This window comes from Nerophis lumbriciformis, linkage group LG05, assembly GCF_033978685.3.
Source record: "Nerophis lumbriciformis linkage group LG05, RoL_Nlum_v2.1, whole genome shotgun sequence".
NCBI lineage: Eukaryota > Metazoa > Chordata > Actinopteri > Syngnathiformes > Syngnathidae > Nerophis > Nerophis lumbriciformis.
In genome coordinates this window covers 51,374,524-51,387,770 of record NC_084552.2, presented here as the reverse complement: position 1 = coordinate 51,387,770, position 13,247 = coordinate 51,374,524, and the positions used below count along the sequence as shown (strand labels likewise).

General features: G+C 40.9%; 1 protein-coding gene across 3 annotated transcripts in view; it reads left to right on the top strand.

Annotated features, from left to right (window-relative positions):
- Positions 1-13,247, top strand: part of mybpc1 (myosin binding protein C1) — a 56,028-nt gene that overhangs the window by 26,357 nt on the left and 16,424 nt on the right. For all 3 annotated transcript variants that reach the window (XM_061959557.1, XM_061959559.1, XM_061959558.1), the window contains 15 exons: positions 746-912; positions 983-1,115; positions 3,622-3,746; positions 3,827-3,932; positions 5,254-5,420; positions 5,505-5,670; positions 5,745-5,851; positions 5,920-6,056; positions 8,670-8,829; positions 8,915-9,019; positions 9,093-9,281; positions 12,339-12,473; positions 12,580-12,747; positions 12,820-12,908; positions 12,994-13,189. In XM_061959557.1, coding sequence (XP_061815541.1) covers positions 746-912; positions 983-1,115; positions 3,622-3,746; positions 3,827-3,932; positions 5,254-5,420; positions 5,505-5,670; positions 5,745-5,851; positions 5,920-6,056; positions 8,670-8,829; positions 8,915-9,019; positions 9,093-9,281; positions 12,339-12,473; positions 12,580-12,747; positions 12,820-12,908; positions 12,994-13,189 — 2,150 coding nt within the window. The remainder of the gene's footprint in view (positions 1-745; positions 913-982; positions 1,116-3,621; positions 3,747-3,826; positions 3,933-5,253; positions 5,421-5,504; positions 5,671-5,744; positions 5,852-5,919; positions 6,057-8,669; positions 8,830-8,914; positions 9,020-9,092; positions 9,282-12,338; positions 12,474-12,579; positions 12,748-12,819; positions 12,909-12,993; positions 13,190-13,247) is intronic.

Sequence of the window (13,247 nt, the reverse complement as noted above, 5' to 3'; positions counted from 1 at the left end):
CCTGTTTTGAAAAGGTTTTAATATAATTTAAATACCAAATCGTGTATTAAGGTTACCGGTAATTGGTTGAGAATCGCGTTAAAATCGATAATTGATTCGGAATAAAATCGTCTCCGGAAGAGTCAGAATCGCACTGAATTGTAAGTTTTTGCCAGAGTCACATCCGTAATAGGCATTATTTATTACATGAAATCTTTAAAGTCTTTGAAGGTTTTTTAAATTGTTTGATAAAAGTTGGTTGGAAAATGCCCCTGATGTGGGATCTGAGCCCAGGATGTCGTTGTGGCTTGCGCAGACCTTTGAGACACTTGTGATTAAAAGCTATATAAATAAACTTTGATTGATGATTGATGAAAAATTTTACCTTGTACTTTTTGCACACATTCAACAAAACCGCAATAGCAATAATAACCGTGACAGCTGAAATACATTAAAAATAACAATAATGCACTAAAAACCTTAACCAAGCAGTATACTCCTTAACTACACTGAATATTCGTCTCCAAGATCAAGGTCAACATAGGTGAAGCCCATCCCTTTGTGTGACATGTCCTGAGGAATGCGAGACAAAAAGAAAAAGCCCTAAATGAAAATCATGTCCTCCTAAAACATGGCGATTGTACTGCCTATTATTACCAGAACCTCCTACCATGTCAGGGTTCAAGACTAGTTTCTCAGGACATGTTGCAAACACCGTCCGTTGACTTGTATCCTCACATCCTGCCTAAATATCCGACACCACCAGAGAGCATAAGGCGCAGGACGACGCCCCCGAGGTGGACGTGTGGGAGATTCTAAAGAATGCCCGCCCTGATCAGTACGAGAAGATTGCGTTCGAGTATGGCATCACAGATCTTAGAGGCCTGTTGCGCAGGATGAAGAAGATCCCCAAAGTGGAGAAGAAGAGTGAAGGTAAATCTCCTTCATCATCCATTGCTGTCCCCCTGTTGCCCAGATTAACCTGAATGTGCCTTTTTGACAGCGTTCGCCAAGAAGCTGGAGCCTGCTTATCAGGTCGATAAAGGCGGAAAGATCCGCCTTATGGTGGACCTGGCTGACCCCACAGTTGACCTCAAGTGGTACAAAAATGGACAGGAAATCCGTCCCAGCCCCAAGTAAGTTCCATCGTCGCCTGTGGCGTATCGACCATGTTGTTTGCCTTTAAACACTGCACAAATGAAGTGCATTTCAGACAATGCGTTTCATTTGTGGAAATGCCCTCGTCTGCATCTTCTCCACGCTAATGTGGCTCCAGTCAGGTGCAATGGAAATTGCCGCCAAGCAACATTTGTGTGATCATCACAAAGGAATTGTTGTGTTTAACTGCCTATGTACGGTTTGCCTCTGTACAGGGAAAAGGCGGTACCTCCTTCACAGGTCTTTAACTCATCAGTCCCTCCAGGATTTCGCAATGTCGCGATCAATTCACGCAAATTCAATCGATCCCTCGCAAATTTGTCCAGGGCCTGCAACTTCCCTGCACATTTTGGCCAGTCAGCATCATTCTCGCCAATAGAATTTGTCCGTGAGCCGCGCTCAAACACGCACCTCAACTGTCTGATCCAAACTTACGTATGTTTCTTGTGTAGATGAGGCAGAAACAACAATGTGTAACCATACGTTAACTTTGTGTTGCTCAAACAACACAACTGTCGTCCTACTTACTGTTCCTGTCTACAGCGCAAAGCCCTTTGGGTAATGTCACATACAAACATCTACTTCCAAGTTTATGTATTTAGGGCTGTCAAATGTTTATTTTTTAAATCAGATTAATCTGATTAAATCTGAAGTCTGGGCTTCCCTGCTTAGGCTGCTGCCCCCGCGACCGGACCTCGGATAAGCGGAAGAAGATGGATGGATAATCACATTTTGGAATTTGAAATAATCGTAAATAATCACAGGCTCGCTTGCATGATTAAAATGTACTTACAAAAAGACCCCAATATTTGTATACAAATGCAATGTTATTGTCAGGAACATTTTTAAGCGTTTTGCTGGAATGCAAGTCATTTTTACGACAAACTTGACAACAGTTTTATCTAAAGTTCTTTCAAGCTGTATTTTGGAGTGAAATTTGGAGTCACCTCTCTCATTTTTGTGCATGCATTTATGCATTGATCTGATCACACACAGACCATATAGCAGTTAAGGTAAAATAGCTTGTATGGTCAAAATAAATTGCATGATTATTCTAAGTATGTTCATTAATAATGCGATATTTCTTGTGTTAACGCGTTCATTTTGACAGCCCTACATGTATTTCTATATTTATTTTAACTTAACTGTATTAATCCAGGATAAGACAATTAGGAACATATTTTCATTTGCGATGCCGACCGAGAGATATTGAAGTGCGATGATAATCTCTCATCGCCTCTCATTTAGCAACAAAAATTAGCGTTATAGATTGCTCTCAACAGATCAAAAAATGCTCTTAATGTGCGGCGGTAAACATTATGGAACATAAATTAATGTTTAAGATGAACAAACCCGTTTTCAAGTGTAAAGCATGCAGAGAGAATGTCTGCAACTTATGGATGCCAAAGCAAACAGCGGACATTAAAGAAGCCTTTAACTCATCAAATTAATTTTATTATTAGTAGTTATAGTCAATTAAAACAGTATATTAATTTGACAATGAGCCGTAAGTTTGTGCGTTTACTGCCACCCAGTGTCTACTTTTAAGTCTGTGTGGCATAAAATGAGCAAAACATCAATACAATATTTGTTTTACAATGTTGGTGCTTTTTGAGGTTAAGGTTGCATGGAACACTTAAAACATTGGTCACAAATTCATAAAAACAGTCAATGTTAGTGAAAAAAATAAGCCTCAAAAACATTTAATGAATTCAGGCATTTTAAACTGCAACAATCCCCTAAAAAAGCCTGCGAAATCCTGGGGGGACTGAACAATGGCTTTGAAAACACACTTGAGAACATTATACATATATATATATATATATATATATATATATATATATATATATATATATATATATATATATATATATATATATATATATGAAGAAAAAAAAAATATATATATATTTTATTTTTTTTTTGTTTTTTTTTTTTTTATACGAACACTGCTTCAATGTTATAGCAAGACTAGAGCAACAGCATCACATAGATTAGATTCTAGACTAGTGGACCAGGAGATAAACCTAAATCCAAATCACACACATGTCAAAGCCATGCCAAGCTAAAGCCATCTGGGAGGCTATTGCTGTTTTCTGGCTTCATCTGCAGGATCTTCTTCCCCTGAAAAGTCGCAATCGTTCTTTTGGTTGCAACATTGTTGACTACACACTCTACCCTCCCAGGCATGATGTCTCTCTGTCTATGTCTGTCTGTCATGTCTTGTCATGATGCTCCTTCCTGTTTGCCATAACCACTTCCTGTACACCCCCTGTGCTCTGGCCCCATTCTGGCTCCATCGGTGACCTTAAGTTCAAGGAAGTAAGTCCATTCGTCCAGCTCCGTCTTTCACGTTCAGTGTTTCAGAGTGTCTGAGCCTACGTGCATGCGGACGTAGCTGAGAGTGAAAGTTTGTTCAAGCAAGTTGGGGATGGGGCTGCAGGTGATGATTCCCTCAAGGTGTAACTAGCGGATCCTGTTTAGGTATATATTTGAGCACAAGGGCACGCAAAGGATCATGGTCATCAACAACTGCGGCCCCAACGACGACGCTGCATATTCTGTGTCCGCAGGAGATGAGAAGTGCTCCACAGAGCTCTTGGTCAAAGGTACAGAAGACAAACATTAAATGGCTAAGACTTGTTGATTCTCTGTCCTTAAGCGCTGTGATCCTTTTTCCGAACCGCAGAGTTGCCAGTTAAGATCGTTAAGGAACTTGAGCCCGTCAAGACCACCGTGAACGAGAGGATCGAGCTGGAGTGTGAGGTGACAGAGGAAGGTGCTCCGGTCAAATGGTAAAGAAAACATCAAGAACATAAAGATCTGTCAGCACTGGGGTTGTCACAATACCAGAATATCAGTAGTCCATACCGATACCTATGAATTTCCACGATTCTCGATATTTATTCTATACTACGATTAAACAAAACAAAAAATCCACATACTTTTAAATTCATTACTTTATTGAAAACTGTTTTCAATTGTCAAATATTTAACATCACTGCTTTAACAATAAATGTCAGTATGAGCTACCAAGAGGTGACTATATATTCTAAAAAGAACAGCAGTGTTATATAACCTCCCAGTATATCAAAACAAACAACACTGTGCTTATAAATATGATCATAAATAACTAATAATAAACTATTTTACATTCTAAAAAAACAGCAGTGGCGTGGAGACTTCAGGTAAATATAAAACAAACAATATTGTTATTAATATTATTTTAATATGGTGGCAGTGTGATGTCATCATGTCATTTATAGTGAAATAGGCTAATTAAAAGGCTAAAACATGTATTTCATATTTGTTATAAGTACAGTATCAACATTGCATAATTTTCCCATAAAATTTTTTTTTGCTATATTTTCACATTTTTGCTTTTTTTTTGTTTATTTTTTACTACAATGTGCGGGCCCATAAAGAAATAATTAAAGCAGTGGTGTTCAAAATGTTGCCAAACAACAAAAGAGTGTCTTTCAGCTGTGTTTTCTTAGCACTTATGGAAGTGATAAAGGTTAAGTTGCACGCTTCTGGAGCTTTTCTGCATGTTGTGGTAATGCACAGTCCCTGGGCTTGTGGTGGCGGATCTTCGCTCTCACTCGCACGGCGAATACTTTTATGACCGCTTGTATTTGATTAGCGAATAAATGCAAAATACACCTCTGTTTTGCTTTACATAAGTACCTCTACTCGCTAAATATAACAACAAAGTGACTAAAATGCATCACAGATCATTTCTGCGACGTCTTATTCTCTGGCAAGGCAGGCGTGTTTTAATGTGTGTTGTGAAGCGGAGTTACGCCACACCTTAAGTTAAGCTTCACTCACACACATCTATTATATTTTTTTTATGAGCAAGGGCAGAGCAGAAGCGCCAAATCCACATTTGTCAGGCTTTCACAAATATCTAAACATTGGGCAACATTGGATAATTTTTTAAAAGACAGCTGAAGTTGCCCACATACCGAGAATTGACATGGCTCTCTGAGGTAAAAGTAGGTATCGATGTAATTTTTGTGTGTGTTGGTATCGATTTGGTATCGAAGTATCAATACTTTTGACAACGCTGGTCAGCACAAAGGTACGAACATCTTATTCCTGCGTGTCTTTAAGGATGAAGAACGGTGTTGAGATCTCAACAGGAGTTCGATCCAGATATCGAGTCAAGTGCGAGGGAACCAAACACTTCCTGGTGATTGATGACGCCTCCCTGGAAGACACCGGGACATACTCCATCATGGCTAGTGGTGGCACATCCGAGGCTCACATACAGGTTGACTGTATGTAACGCTGATGCTTCCCTCACTGTTAGCATGGTCTGTCTCTGTTCAGCTCTGTGAGATGAACTTGCTTCATTTAAACAGTGAAACCACTGAAGATCCACCAGGACCTGCAGGACATGAAGGTGTTGCTGGGTCAGCCTCTCAAGCTGCACTGTGAGATCTACCCGGGCAACGTCCCAGGCCAATGGTACAGGAATGGACAGCTAATCCAAGCCAATGACCGCATTAGCATCCTACACAAAAATAGGTATGACCTCATTGTTACACAAAAGCAACTGTCCATTACTGCTCTGTGGTACCAAACAGAGATTTGATTTTCAGGGATCACGAACTTTCAGTTGTAGCGAGCTCCCTTCATGACGCTGGGGATTACACCTTTGTGCCTGAAGGCTACTCGCAGAGCCTATCTGCCAAGATTCAAGTCATAGGTACGTTCCTTTAAGTGTCGACTGTTAACAGAAGCTTGCATTTAATGTTGCTTGTTCGTTTTCGTCAGACCCTCCAAGGCTGCACCTGGATAGCCTGAACTTCCCAGACAACACTGTGACAATTGTAGCAGGAAACAAACTTCGCTTAGAGATCCCCATGAGTGGAGAACCAGTTCCCAGGGTGGTGTGGATGAAGGGGGAAAGGGTCAGTGTCTAACTTTGCTCTGTTTTTTTACCCATAAGTGACCTGTTTTCTGATGTTTTCATGTCAATTATGATTTTTTCCAAATCTAACCCAGGCCTCTTTTGAATGTGAAAATAAATCAGACAAGTAGCCGAGGAGACTGCAGTCTGAACGTTCAGGCCGCATTTATCCAACCTATACGTCATCGAAAAGTGACAAACGTCACAATTCTTCGCCAAAACAGACAAAGATAAATGCTGGACAAAGGAGCAGTATAGGCAAAAAGATGGTGTTTTAGAAAGGTTAAAATAGAGGATGATTTACGTAATTATTCTAAACCAGTGGGCACAAGACATTAAAACAACGTTGAGAACTTGTTGAATTAGGTCCTGACATTGATCAACTCAAACATAACGTTGGAACAACATGCTTTTCGACAACGTTTAATCAATGTTGGGTTCTGACGTTGATATGACCATTGAATTTTGGTCATTTTCCAACATATATTTTCCAACACATATAAAACGTTGAAATAACATGCTTTTTGACGTTAACTCAAGGTTAGGCTGTGAAGTAGATTTAACCTTTTCAACAACGTGGATCCAACATTGGACATCAACGTTGTCTCAATTTCCAAATACAACTATTTTGCAACGTTGTTTCAAAATCAGTTTTAAAGGACATGTATGAATAATCAATGTTGTATCAATGTCTTGTGCCTGCTGGGAAGGTTCAGCCTCGTCAACCAAAAAAGTGCGCCACAAACTACCATAGCTAAAATTCTTAAAAAATGTTGACTCTATTTGTACAAAGTCCTTGAAATTGCAATAAATGTGCCAGGACTAGGGCAGCAGTTATCGATTATTTTAGTAATAGGGTATAATCAATCTACTTTCATTATTTTTGTTTAGAATAAATGTACATCATCAACATTGTAATTATGCTTTTGACATGTGTGCATAAAAACAAAAAATAACACCTCTATGCTGTTCGCGACCACAGAGATCACGTCCGCCACGCACCACCGCTCTCATGTGCACTCTACTGCAGCGGCAATGCGAAAACTGTGTCAGCATATTTAAAGTTCTAGGCATTCCAAGCGGTCTAGATTTTGTGATTTTTTTTAATTAAACAATTAATGTAAGCAACAGAATATAAGTCTAAGCTTTTTTCGAACTGATTTAATTGATTGATCGTTTTAGTCCTAGCCATGACTGACACCTACATGCCATGTTTACTTCTGTAAACACAGGGCGCCGCTTGTCATGTTTTGTGTGCATGCGCGTCAGTTTGCGGACGCACTAAGTTTACATTAGAAATCCATAGAAGTCGTGCATTTTGCTCATATTTGACAAAAAAATCCCATGGGAGTTAAAAATGTATGAATAAATTCCCAAGATTGTCCCATCTAATTCCAAATAGGAAATATGGCACATTTTCTCCAAAATGAAACCCTGAAATTAGAAACAGCAACAATGCTTCAAAATGTGTTTTAGGACTTATATATTTAGGCCTGATATTTAACAAAGTCTTTTAACATTAACACTATGGATGCTAACTCATTTTATGCAAACCTATTGAAATAAAAAACAGACATAAATAGATTAAATGGACATTCAATGGATAAAAACATGACGTGTTTGCGACTTGTATTTAGGACAGAAGTTCATTAAGACATTTGATTTAAAAAAATTGTTACGATCCGCTGCACGGATCATAGTTTGTTTATGTTTCTCGTCACATATGTTTTCAGCACATTTGATTTTGTTTGTGTTCAGTTGCCATGTCAGCTGATTACTTTCACCTGCCTCTGGTCAGTGTTCGGGACGCGCACCTGTTGCCCGGGCACTAATCAGAGGGCTATTTAGTCTTTGCTCTGGCCTCACTCTGTCTGGCTTCGTAGTTTGTTCCCATACAACTGTTAACGACTATTTTGATTCTGCTAGCTTTTCACGCTATGCTATTTTTTCCTGCTAGCTCCCACGCTAGTCCTTTTGTTTTGCCTTTTGTGCTACATGCATGTTTTTTGTTTATTCATCATATGAAAAAAAACATGCATGTAGCACAAAAGGCAAAACAAAAGGACTAGCGTGGGAGCTAGCAGGAAAAAATAGCATAGCGTGAAAAGCTAGCAGAATCAAAATAGTCGTTAACAGTTGTATGGGAACAAACTACGAAGCCAGACAGAGTGAGGCCAGAGCAAAGACTAAATAGCCCTCTGATTAGTGCCCGGGCAACAGGTGCGCGTCCCGAACACTGACCAGAGGCAGGTGAAAGTAATCAGCTGACATGGCAACTGAACACAAACAAAATCAAATGTGCTGAAAACATATGTGACGAGAAACATAAACAAACTATGATCCGTGCAGCGGATCGTAACAAAAATGATACACTCTTAACTCTCTGGGCAATTTTCCGATACTTAACTTGGCTAAAATTATTTCCTAGTGTATTGTTGATATTGGAAAGTATTTGAAACAGCACATGGAAAAAGCCTTTAAAGATCAAATAATTCCATCCGAAGTAGCGCAACCAAAGTTATGGCCAACATTGGAGCAAAAATGTACCTGAATGAAAGAAAACGTACCCAATGTACCCTAAGAGTTAAATGATGTCCACACTCGTCTGTCTCAGGTCATTCTTGAGTCGGGCAATCGTGTCCGAGCTGAAACGTTTGTCGACCAGACGAGTCTGACAATTGATATCGCAGAGCGAGAGGACACGGGAAACTACAACATAGTCCTCCAAAATGAGGCTGGTGAGGCCACAGCCGGCATCAAAATAAAAGTTGTAGGTAAGAGATCCCAGAACTTTATAAGTATTGCATGTTTTCCTTGGATCTCCAAAACTCTAAAAAAAAAGCCTTGTTGCTCCTATAGACATCCCTGATGCCCCAGAACCTCCTTTGGTGCCTGTGGTTGGAGGTGATTGGTGCTCTATGACATGGGAAGCACCCAAATACGATGGCGCTTCACCAATTTTAGGTAAATATCGCAACCTACTTCACAGATGTAATTTTTGCGAACAAAAAGATGTAATTGTTTTTTTCCGTCACAGGCTACTTCATTGAGAGGAAAAAGAAACAGAGTTCACGATGGATGAGACTGAACTTTGACCTGATCAAGGAAACATCATTCGAGCTCAAGAAGATGATTGAAGGCGTGCCGTATGAAGTGCGGGTATTTGCAGTCAATGCTATCGGGGTGTCCAAGCCCAGTGAACCGTCCAAATCATTTACTCCTCTTGGTGAGTCGCCCAAATGATTTGTTTAATATCCAACACTTCACATTGGCCCGGTTCCTCCATCGCTTGATTTCAAAACAATACTGTCACCAATATGTTTAGGTTGAATTGTACATGTATAGCCTGTCCTTGGAACCCCCAGCGACACAGCTGTTACCTCCTGCTTCGCCATTATCCAAAGCATTTTGACTAAGACCTCTGTTGGCTTTAGAAGATATTAAATATGTCGTTACAGTGACTGCCGTTAAACCTACTGAGGATTATAGTTTTAGGAGATTAAGTTTATGAGGAGGGTTCAGTAGGAGTTAAAATGATTCCGCATAAAGAATAAACCGAGACCAATGGACACTTCCGACTTTCCCCACTAAGCCGTACCCCGTTGGTTACTGTTGTGTAGTCAAATATGGCTGACAATCACTCGCTGGAATTTGAGACAAAATGAGCATATCACTCCTTCCCGATGCTGTAAATCAATCATCAATCAATCAATCAATCTTTATTTATATAGCCCTAAATCACAAGTGTCTCAAAGGGCTGCACAAGCCACAACGACATCCTCGGTACAAAGCCCACATACGGGCAAGGAAAAACTCACCCCAGTGGGACGTCGATGTGAATGACTATGAGAAACCTTGGAGAGGACCGCATATGTGGGTAACCCCCCCCCTCTAGGGGAGACCGAAAGCAATGGATGTCGAGTGGGTCTGACATAATATTGTGAGAGTCCAGTCCATAGTGGATCCAACATAATAGTAAGAGTCCAGTCCATAGTGGGGCCAGCAGGACACCATCCCGAGCGGAGACGGGTCAGCAGCGTAGAGATGTTCCCAGCCGATGCACAGGCGAGCGGTCCACCCCGGGTCCCGACTCTGGACAGCCAGCACTTCATCCATGGCCACCGGACCTGTGCCCCCCCCCTCAAGGAAAAGGGGAGCAGAGGAGAAAAGAAAAGAAACGGCAGATCAACTGGTCTAACAGGGGGGCTATTTAAAGGCTAGAGTATACAAATGAGTTTTAAGATGGGACTTAAATGCTTCTACTGAGGTAGCATCTCTAATTGTTACCGGGAGGGCATTCCATAGTACTGGAGCCCGAATAGAAAACGCTCTATAGCCCGCAGACTTTTTTTGGGCTCTGGGAATCACTAATAAGCCGGAGTTCTTTGAACGCAGATTTCTTGCCGGGACATATGGTACAATGCAATCGACAAGATAGGACGGAGCTAGACCGTGTAGTATTTTATACGTAAGTAGTAAAACCTTAAAGTCACATCTTAAGTGCACAGGAAGCCAGTGCAGGTGAGCCAGTATAGGCGTAATATGATCAAACTTTCTTGTTCTTGTCAAAAGTCTAGCAGCCGCATTTTGTACCAACTGTAATTTTTTTAATGCTAGACATAGGGAGACCCGAAAATAATACGTTACAGTAGTCGAGACGAGACGTAACGAACGCATGAATAATGATCTCAGCGTCGCTAGTGGATAAAATAGAACGAATTTTAGCGATATTACGGAGATGAAAGAAGGCCGTTTTAGTAACACTCTTAATGTGTGATTCAAACGAGAGAGTTGGGTCGAAGATAATACCCAGATTCTTTACTGATTCGCCTTGTGTAATTGTTTGGTTGTCAAATGTTAAGGTGGTATTATTAAATAAATGTCGGTGTTTAGCAGGACCGATAATCAGCATTTCCGTTTTCTTGGCGTTGAGTTGCAAGAAGTTAGCGGACATCCATTGTTTAATTTCATTAAGACACGCCTCCAGCTGACTACAATCCGGCGTGTTGGTCAGCTTTAGGGGCATGTAGAGTTGGGTGTCATCAGCATAGCAATGAAAGCTAACACCGTATTTGCGTATGATGTCGCCTAGCGGCAGCATGTAAATACTAAAGACTGCAGCGATCACTTAAGAGGTTAAACTTCTTTACGCAAGGCTACAGTCATGAAATTTGGGTTTCGGAAGGCAGGAATCGCAATGCAGAAAAATCAGCCACAAGATACACCACACATTTAAAGTTCCCTGGAGAAAAGAGAATATCATTTATGCCATCATCGTTACTAACCGTAATCACCCTAATTAATAGAAGTTACGTAGAAAGCTTTATGTTCCACCACAAGCTACCTCTTAAGCATTCATAAAAAACATACGTCTCTTCAGTCGGCCTGTAGCTACACACACAGGCCTACATGTCGTTCTCGATCAAAACAACTACTGGAAAAAGTAAATTGTTTAAACCATTTTATTCATGGACGTAATGCTGGGATGGGATTTCCTGAACGTACATTTTTCATTCAATTACTTAACTAATCTTCGAACAAACAGCTTGTTGATGTGCCTCACGTTTATCTCCCACAAGCTGTAATCCAATTAAGACATTTCTCAAAGTTTGTCTTCCATTTTGGAAATGAACAGTTTTGCTCAGTTCAATCTCTCCGCATATGGTATATCCACATTACAAGTGCCTCTGCACACCTAAGAAGACATTTTTTCTGATATAAAACAGCAATTCTGCTGATTTTATGGTGTTGTCTCAATGCTTATGTCTGATTGTTTGTAGGACAGCATGGTAGTAGTAGGAGGGCATTTGAATTCTCTCCAATCTGATTGGTTGAAATACTCCAAATGATTGACAGGCTGGAAGCGTGTATAGCAGAGCTATTCAACTAGTGGCTTAGGGGGCCACATCCGGCCTAGAAATGACACCAGACCGGCTCATGAGTTCAGTTGAATAAACTTTGAAAAGGCTAACGTTTTTGCAGCCAATTGTTAAAAACACTATAGTGTTGTCATACAAGCGATATTTGACTAGCTTTTTGCCGTAGGTCCTTAAAAAAGACTGTCAATTCTCAGGAATATACAAAATTAAATTAATAGTGAAGGGAGAAGTCCGGCCCACTGGTACTTCGTTCTCTGGAAATGTGGCCTCCAAATAATTTCTTTGAATAGCCGTGGTGTATACGATCTGTTCATTAGCAGTAAGACGCTATGCTCTTGTTTGTGGGTGGATCTTTTCCTGTCAGAAAACATTTGACTCATAAGTAATAATTTGTGTCCTTTAAGCTGTTACCAGTGAGCCCACTATGCTGGTTGTGGATGACGTGACCGACACAACTGTGACTGTGAAGTGGCGTCCACCTGAAACCATCGGAGCTGCTGGTCTTGATGGATATGTAGTAGAGTACTGCCTTGAAGGAAGTAAGAAAACGCCGCAGAGAGTGACATAGCAATGCCCACGAACAGATTAGTCAAGGAATGACTTGGTAGTAAACCATCTTTGCATTGGATTGTTCTTTGCCAACAGCTGATGAGTGGATACAAGCTAACGACAAACTGATAGACAAGACCAGATACACCCTCACAGGACTGAAACCTGACTCCAAAATCTTAATTCGAGTCAAGGCCATCAATGCCGCTGGAGCCAGCGCTCCACGGACAACTCAGCACGCTGTTCTTGTCAAAGAGGTTATTGGTAAGTCAAACTCTAGAAGCCCCATTAAAATGGAAGTAAGTCATGAATTATGTGGCATGCTTCTGTTCGCAGAACCGCCCAAGATCCGCGTCCCGCGACACCTGAAGCAAACTTACACCCGAAGAGTTGGAGAATCAGTCAACCTTGTGGTGCCATTTATGGTAAGAGACTTCTCAACGCCCTGACAATAATTGGAACATCGCTGGAGAGAAGTCATCTTATTGACACCCATGACAATGTCCCTAGGGAAAACCCAGGCCAAAGGTCACTTGGCTGAAGGACGGTCAACCCATAGATCCGACCCTCGTCAACATCCGCAACACAGACTCCGATAGCATCATCTTCATCCGTAAAGCCGAGCGCAGTCACTCTGGGAAGTATGAAATGACGGTGCAGGTAGAAAGCCACGTGGATTCAGCCGTAATGGACATACAAGTCATAGGTGAGGAAAGGAAGCGTGAAAAGACATAATTTTCCCAAGAGTAATTTTTCATTTTCGT